The 9117-nt window shown below is 32.0% G+C and overlaps 1 protein-coding gene across 1 annotated transcript; it reads left to right on the top strand.

Annotated features, from left to right (window-relative positions):
• LOC123658498 (lipoma-preferred partner homolog) lies at positions 1 to 3399 on the top strand. The gene is made up of 3 exons (XM_045593902.1): positions 1 to 909; positions 1334 to 1569; positions 3159 to 3399. Exons 1-3 carry the CDS (start codon positions 130 to 132, stop codon positions 3397 to 3399), a joined length of 1257 nt encoding a protein of 418 aa, XP_045449858.1. The 5' UTR covers positions 1 to 129.
• Positions 3400 to 9117: the final 5718 nt, after the last annotated feature.

Raw genomic sequence — 9117 nt, 5'->3', positions numbered from 1 at the left:
ATTGACAGATTTTATCTGTGTTCAAACTCAAAGAATGATTAGTTTTTGTAAAATAAGGAGTGCCGATTTTTACTATTTATGAATAAAATCAATAAATAATTTGTGGCCGGTTTATGAATAATTGTAGCAATGAGTACGCTCGACAAGCAATTGGCTGATCTTCGGATCTACGCAAACGAATTAGATGCTAAACTGCAAGACGATATCAACGCAGCGAAAATGAAACCATCGATTCCTCCGAAAAAAAATAAAGCACCTCTGCCTCAAATACCACAAAGTTACACCGTAAAGTCAGCTTGCGAGCCGTCTTACTCTTCTAGGCTTGAATATGGAAGTCGCACGAGTTCTACCTATTCTAATTTAGTCCCAGTTAAAAGTTGTATCGTAAGAAATTCGGCAAGACTTCGGAGCGGTGATGTGCTTTTATACAGCAATTTATTGCCCCCGGGCGGCACAAATCATGTGTACTCGAATATTCAAATGCCACGTAATGCAGAAAATTTTTACGAAAGAGATACACGCTCAGATGTGTCAAGAATTAGTGATTTAGGAGCTCAGTCAAATTATAGTGAACTTCGGCGGCCTGGGTCCGCGTATCCGCCGTCCTCGGCTTCAGTAAACGCTCAGGACTTCTCTACTTACGGGGGCTCCCAGACATCTTCCACATATGAGTCTTTGTATGAACCCATCAATCCAAGACCGTGTAGTCAGTTATCAGGCACGTCATTATACGGAGGCTATGTTGGAACAACCGTTGACCCAATACCTGAGCCAGAAGACGCTCTGTACTGTGGCAATTGTTACCACTGTGGGAAGAAAATCATGGGGGAGACCACAGGCTGCACGGCCATGGAGAGAATATACCATATTAAGTGTTTCTGTTGTCAACAGTGTGGTATCAATTTTAAGGTATGTTAACAGTATTGATAAAATCAATTATATGAATGAAAATTTCTTTTTTAAATTATTTATTTATTTTTTGAATCAATATTTAGACTTTCTTTTCTTTTTTACCATTATATTCTTTGAACTAGATTGGTTTAATATAAAATCAAATAAATATATTTTTACCTAGTTATTTTAATAAAAAATGTTGTTTATTTATGTGAATAAATATAATCTTTTAGGAATATTTGTTTCGATTTAAATATTTTTTTTGAATCCTAACAAAGTGTTCAAAAGTCAAAAGAATTACTTCCATCCATTAATCATCCAATCCAATAATCATCATAATTTCTATACTACATATAAACTCAAATCACTAGGACACAAAAAACCAAAATAAAATATATGTAATAAAGATATAACTTATTTAGCATCGTAACCATTGCAGGGCAGACCATTTTACGCAGTCCAAGGGAGAGCACTGTGTGAGAAAGATTACCTGGAAACTCTTGAAAAATGTTGTGTATGTGGAGACCCCATACTTGATCGTTTATTGCGAGCCACCGGGAAACCGTACCACCCACGCTGCTTTACATGTGTCGTTTGTCAGAAAAGTCTCGACGGTATACCGTTTACTGTAGACGCCGTTAACCGCATACATTGTATTGAAGATTTTCATAAGAGGTGAGTTGTATAATATCATTAAATTTTTTTATATAATGTTTATAGTTTTTAGTAAGTAAAGTAAGTCAATAATCAAAATAAAAATTTACTTAATTCAAGTAGGTTTTAAAAACACTTTTAAATCATTATTATACAAATTAAAATTATATTACCTTTTAATACATTAATTCTAACTAACATAAAGCTACCGTCTATTTGAAATAAGGGCTCTCCAGAGAAGACTAGACAATAAACTTTACAGTTACTCTTTTAAAATAATATAAATAACTAGCGACCCGCCACCCTGTAGAGCAGTGGTTCCCAAACTTATTTTGTCTACTACCCACTAAGAGAATAAATTATTTTATAGTGCCCCCTTTGAGCAAATATTTAAATGAATATTAGTTGATGTTGTTGTAGTCGAGAGTCTTTATAGATTAAATGACAAATCGCCCCTCAAGCCTCTACACAACGCCACAATTTTTTTTTCTAGGTCTCTTACCCTTTAGTACTGCAGCGCCCACAAGGGGGCGTTATCGCCCACTTTGGGAAACACTGCTGTAGAGATTTACCTTTTGTGGCTTTTGTAAAAAATGCTTTAGTTTTAACTCTGAATTGCTGAAGTTATTTGCTGGCTTATATTCTAAAAACTTCTTTCTTTTTCTTGAAATATTCAACTTATTAATACTGCAATAGAACTTGTTAAATAAAACATGTTCTTCTAAGTTCTTTTTTATGAAAGTAAAATTTAGTATCTAAAAAGAGTATTATTTTAAGGGTAGTTTATGCTTATATTAATTTCAACATGTTTAAAAATATTATCTATACATATAATAAAATGGTAGGAAAGTCAAAACTGTACATTGAATATTTTTTTAAAAGAATACTTGGGGTATGATCTACAATCGATACCGAAGCCAAAAATATAGTTTTAAGAATTTTTGTCTGTTTGTCTGTATGTATGTCCGGGATAAACTCAAAAAGTACCGCATGGATTTACTTCAAATTTGGCACGAATATTATTAAGAAGTCGGGTCGACATATAGGCTACATATTATCATGCTATCACCTACCGAAAACGAGCAGTGAACCTTTATTTCCTCTACGCATTCTGTAACAACGTGTAATCTAACGACGCATATTTGAATGTTGTTGTTATTATGTTAATAACCATGCTATATAAGCTAGCTTCACACTATAAAAATCACGCAATATAAGTACCTAAGCCGATAAACATAATTAAATGAATTTAAGTAGACAAGACAATTTTAAAGCAGCGCCCTCTATGAGATTTTTCTGTAAATTTGAAATGTAAAGAAGAAACGGGTAAATGGATGTTATTTTAAAAGGTATAATCGTAGGTATTTTTGGTGCTGTATAGCGTTCACGCAGACGACGTCGCGGGCAGCAGCTAGTAATATATATAGCAACTTTTTTGTGCTAAATTATAATAATATTTCTCAACATTTCAACTACTATTTATGATATATATAATGCTATTAACAAATTTTAATTTCATTTAATTATATCTTCCACACGTTCTAGGTTTTTTCCCATATTGGAAGTAAGGATACTTTAAATTCATTATATTTTATTTTCATTAATTTTAGATATGCACCAAGGTGTGCCCGCTGTCGAGAACCAATAGTACCAGAGGGCGGAGCCGAAGAAACTGTTCGTATAGTGGCTTTAGACAAGAGTTTCCATATATCTTGCTACGCTTGTGAAGATTGTGGGGCGTCCCTTTGTTCACGAGAAGAAGGCAAGGGATGCTATCCTTTAGACGACCACCTCTACTGCAAGGAATGCAATGCTAGGCGTATACAGGATTTATCAAGAAATATTAACTAATAAACCTGAAGTATTATGACTTCAAGGAAGTTTCTATACTATGCTTTGTAAAAGTTGTAGAGATAGTGTTAACAAAAGCAAAAGTGATTCATACCACCGCTAGATGCTTTTAGAATAAACAGTAATCTCAATTAAATACACTACCATTTATAATTATATTATATATAAATATTAGTTTTCAGAACAAACCACCTAGTATTTTGTCTAATATACAAAAATATACATTATTATAGTATAAAAAATATTTCCGGTTGTTTATAGCATTCATTTTTATCTTTATCAATGGTTTTTTTTTTTGCAAATTTACAAATTTATAATAGTTAGCCAACATAAGGATATTAAAAAGCAGTATCTATAAAAGAATATTGAAAAAAGGTTTCCTATATTTACACATCATCATCATTACAGCCTATACAGTCCACTGCTGGACATAGGCCTCCAGAAGTTTACGCCAAAAATAACGTGAACTCATGTGTTTTGCCCATAGTCACCACGCTGGGCAGGCGGGTTGGTGACCGCAGTACTGGCTTTGTCGCACCGAAGACGCTGCTGCCCGTCTTCGGCCTGTGTATTTCAAAGCCAGCAGTGGGATGGTTATCCCACCATCGGTCGGCCTCTCAAGTTCCAAGGTGGTTGTGGAACCTTGTTATCCCTTAGTCGCCTCTTACGACACCCACGGGAAGAGAGGGGGGAATTACACATGTGTAATTCCAATATCAATTATTTTGTAATTTTATGTATATGTTTGGTGTACAACAATAAGTCAATGTTTTACATTTATGAGACTATTCCGATGCATTTATTTTTTACAATAATTAAGTTAAGGCTGTGTATATGAACCATTTGTATATTGAGTCCACAGTATTAATATATTCAAAGGACAATGTGATTTTTACAATAATTATTATATAATTTTACCATATTATTAATACGATTTTACTATTATTTGAAGTCCCCTAACATTTAAAGGTGCCATTTTTATGTATATAGAGATAGAGGTTGTGTAAGTAATTAAGGCTTTATTTAGTTTAGTCCTATGTACTTATTTTATTGTGTGATTAGATAATAAGGGTATATTTAAGTTTTACATGAGTCATGATTAAATAATCATTATGTATTTTTAGGAATTGGTTGGGAAATTGCCCAATTTTGTAATTATTTTAACAAAAAAAAAAAAAATTGCAATTATATTTCAGCAGTGTATTATATTTTCTCAGACAACAATGTTACATTCCTCAATATTTTGTACTTTCATTTCAGTTTTTATGGTATTTATTACTCACATATCTCTTTAGTCAAACTAGATATTAATCAACAAGATCTGCTAAAACAGGATATTAAGTAGTGTACAGATTTGCGAAATGTAGCATGCAATGTAACATGAAGCGAGCAATGTATAAGTGTGGACATAGGACGTGCACGAACCGAGCATGTACGTACTCTCATCTGTTTCTGGTATGCGCGCGACGAACACAGCTCAGTCTGTTGAGAACACGTAGCTGTTTTCTTCCATGGTTCGCGCGCGGCCCATAGTACTGCCGACACGACCCGCTCACACCGGCGTCCGTGCACTGTGCGCACCTTTGACCCTTTTTGTTCGGCGAAATAACCAACGCAAAACGCATGATTTGAAATGCTCTGTTCGTTCGCGTAGTGAGCACGGTTAGTACATACGCTCAAGCCGTCCACACTATGGGAATTCTGTTACATTGCATGATACATTGCGACAATATAGACAGCAAATTCTTTCATTGTGTTATAACTTACATTACATTGCATGCTACATTTCGCAGATCTGTATCCGCTTTTACTAGAATTAACTGTACTTAAGCGTGTTAAGCCGTGAGTAGGAAAACTGTAGTTTTCTAATAGAAGTGTTTATACCTATACATTTTCTTAATGTGTATGCACTATGTAGTTTGTAGAGAAAGTTAAAATCTATGTACGCTTATTTTTTATTTCAAGTTAAAATATCACATGTTGAGATTATGCCAGTTTAGTTTTAAGTACTGTGATTTTGTATATGTATGTGAAAATAAACGTTACTGTACCCGAAACAAACTTTTCTTATAAATCCTATTCTAATAGACACAGCTTTGCCTATCTTAAGGCACACTACACACAGTGCCGCCGGGTTTATGTCGAGCGGCTATGCCGCCGGCATATATTCTGGTTGTGACAAAGAGGGTGGTGACAGTCGAGTAGAACGCTATTGTAGTGTATATGTTGTCGTTGGTTGTAATGAATAAAGAAATCATCAGGACTGCTGTCGCAGTTGTAATTTTTATTTTAATAATTCTTTTTTTCCTGAAAATAATGAGAAGTCAAATATTTTAACTTTCTCTCTACTTCGCCTTTATCAATGTCAAATACACTTGCAATTATTTTCAGTGCGTCCAATCGTTTATTTCTGTTCTTATAATCTGCATTTCCGGGATTCCATAAAATATCATTTTCATAAAAAAAATTAATTAATGCTTTACAATTTTTCAATTAACACAGCTTCATCTTCTAAATTAAGGGACATTTTAATATTTTTTAAACAAACCGCACATTACTACCACTCGGATGCCAGAAACGAACTGACGCCGGCACCCCGTGCGACCCGCCGGGACACCCCGGCGGGTCGTTTCTTCGACAAGTCCGGTGGCGGGAATATCCACCAGCAGGTCGGCGGGAATTCCGGCGACTGTGCCGCCCGCATTGTTTGTGTGTAGTTGCCCTAATGTTAAACTAAATTGAAAGTCCCTAATCACTACTGATTTTTTCATTGTACAAGTTTTTTTAATAAATTGTTTCGTAGACTATACGTATAACCATGACCACGGGTATGTTAGTATGCCCTTGCACCCTGCTTTCTTGTCGTGGGTTCGACTCGCCACGAGTATCGGTGTCATGTACGTCTATCGAAAACAATATTTAGATGTGTTAATGATATTAAAAAAATATAGTTTTGAAACAAAAGAATAATTAAATTTAAACGACGAATACGCTCAAAATTTCCGCTTATTTTCATAGCTCATAAGGGTGTTTACTCCAGGCATTTGTGCCTGTACATGGTAAGTGTTTTCGATTCCATACAGCAGTAAATCCTAGTGACCCTACAAAAAAGTATGGTTAAGGTTGTATATATTGAAGTTTGGCACGAACTTGGTGAACGCTACCAGCAGTGGACAGTGACAGGCTGAAGTGAGAAGTGCCGAAAGTTGTATATGTAAAATAAAACAAATGTAGCGCATCAACTTTTATTTTTTAATCTGCATACTAACATATACAACACGTTTTGTATATCTCAAGCGATTGACATCAATCGTCACGTCTACTTAACTACGGACCTTACAATAAACAAAAGAAGACTTTGGCTTCTTTCCAATTAAAAACATTTAAAATAATTACTTCATCTAATTTGTCATCATTTTACAAAATAAAAGCAAAATGCCAATGGCTCGAAGAGAAATTTAAAAGTTTGTTTCTGTATTCAATTTAACAATGCATATATTTTTAAATTAACTTTTAAATTCGCGACAATAATTTGTATATAGAATATAATAAAATCAAGGACTCGGCTGTAAAGTAATTTGTAATTTCTCTTTCAAATTTCTCTAATGAGTCATTATTTCAAATTATAAAATTACAAATGAAACACTAAATCACACCATGCAATCCAATATCACGTCTTAAATAAATAAAATGTGTTAAATGGTCGCTCTTTAGTGTAAATGTAACAAATCTATGTCTAATAATTTTGACTGCTTGAAATGAAAACAATATTTGAAGGAAAAATTCTGATTAGATTTATTTAACGCCCATAATATACATAGAAAATAACAGAACTAATTGTAAAATTATATTTAATTTTTATTTTTAACCACTAACCTAATATTTAATGTTATAATTTTAAGTGAAACAAAAAAAAATCAAAAAGATGGCTTTAAAACAGCAAAATCAACCGAAAAAAAAAAAATTAAACACAGTATAACTATTTCCAAAACAAAAAGAAGCACATCTGATACTTTTTTTTCATAAATATTATGAGCGAAAAATTCCTAATTCGTTTGATTCCTTGAAATAAACATTCAAAGAGTTATGAAATGTGATAATGGTACTCTTATAGAGATTCAAATTATTTGTAGCCAGTCTATTAGTTTCTATTCATTGCCCGTTATATTTACAATTATATTTACAAGTCGCTTGGCGTGTCCGGGCCGGTTTCACTAGACATACTTATTCTAAATATTTATTATGTAAGATAAATCATATCATATATCGCATACTCCTAAAATATATATAAAGAAAAGTTAAAGGCACCCTTCCCAAGTACATATATTTTCATTGTAAGAAATAAGACAGAAACTGCACGACTGTAATTTTAAACACTATACTATTTACATATTTTATACTGGTGTAGAAAAACTAGGAAATTAATGTCAATTAAAAATATAAAACCACTTTAAAAGCTAGTTCTTTTTTTTACCTGTGTTACACATCTATATATATGCTGCATGTTTTTTTACACGTTTGAATGCGTATTTAGTTATTCGAGTGTATATCATTTGGGAAGGTTTTAATGAATCATACAATGTCCTAAGCTAAAAAACCAGAATTGTAGTAAAAATATAAAAAAAAAAAATAAGAAAAATCAAATTTTACTAATTGGTAATATGCTTGATAAAAAAAAATTGGGATATTTTGAACTACAAGGAATGTAAGGGCCTACAAAGACACGTACAAATTATACTCTGTACATTAATACCTAAACAATAATTAAACAAAGTTACTTCATTATTATTTTACATATTTTTACAAATCACCATTTATACACGTTAACTTATAAGTAATAAAGCTTTTGGAGTTTAGCGAACGCCATTAATTCATAACCACATATTAATTACTAAGAATTATTTAATAACTATAAAATAGAAAAGCAAAAACAATTAGATAATGAAAAAATATGTAACAAGTTAATACGAATTTTAACCGACATTTACCATAAATTGAGATCCGATTAATCCAATCTTCTTATATCTATTATTCTTATATTAAATTGCACAATTTGAAGGTAATTTCCAAAACTAGTCATTTCTCATAATATAGAATCTGAAATAAATTTCGTTATGATAGTATTAATAGGCTTCATCAAAAGATAAATTAAAAATTATTTTTAAGGTATTTACGTTCTATTTGACTAGGTTTGAAAGGATTTAAATTTTTTCCAATACTCGGTAGAATCATCTGAAATATTTTGTTCAAAATATATTAGTTTTAAATTGACGTATTTTGAAAATTATCTTCTAAATTATGTATGTGTTTCACAGTATTCATTTTGTTTTTGGTAATTGATATCCCACACATTATAAATTCCCAGTAGAATAGAAATGGCATACTCATAAAAGTTTATTTCTATTAGGTAATTTTCCAACAGAAGTATTCGTGGTGAGCTAAATATGATAGATATATTAATAAATATGTGGGACTAAAGTAGGTAGTTACATTTTTAAATGCAATATTATTATAAATACGCACTAATGTGTTCAATTTATATTTTTTTTTAATTTATTCATCGAAATTTACATTCATTGTGGTCCTCTTTTAAAATAATTTCTATGAAATGCCGTTTTTTTATTATATTTAAATCAAAGGAAATGAGTAAATATTTTATTTTAAAATTGTTTAATTCCTTTGATAGATATTTTTTACTTATGATATTAGATTATTTCC

The sequence above is a fragment of the Melitaea cinxia genome, chromosome 12 (assembly GCF_905220565.1).
Source record: "Melitaea cinxia chromosome 12, ilMelCinx1.1, whole genome shotgun sequence".
In the NCBI taxonomy this organism is placed as follows: Eukaryota; Metazoa; Arthropoda; class Insecta; order Lepidoptera; family Nymphalidae; genus Melitaea; species Melitaea cinxia.
The sequence above is the reverse complement of the archived record's forward strand: the minus strand, read 5'-3'. Positions and strand labels throughout refer to the sequence as shown.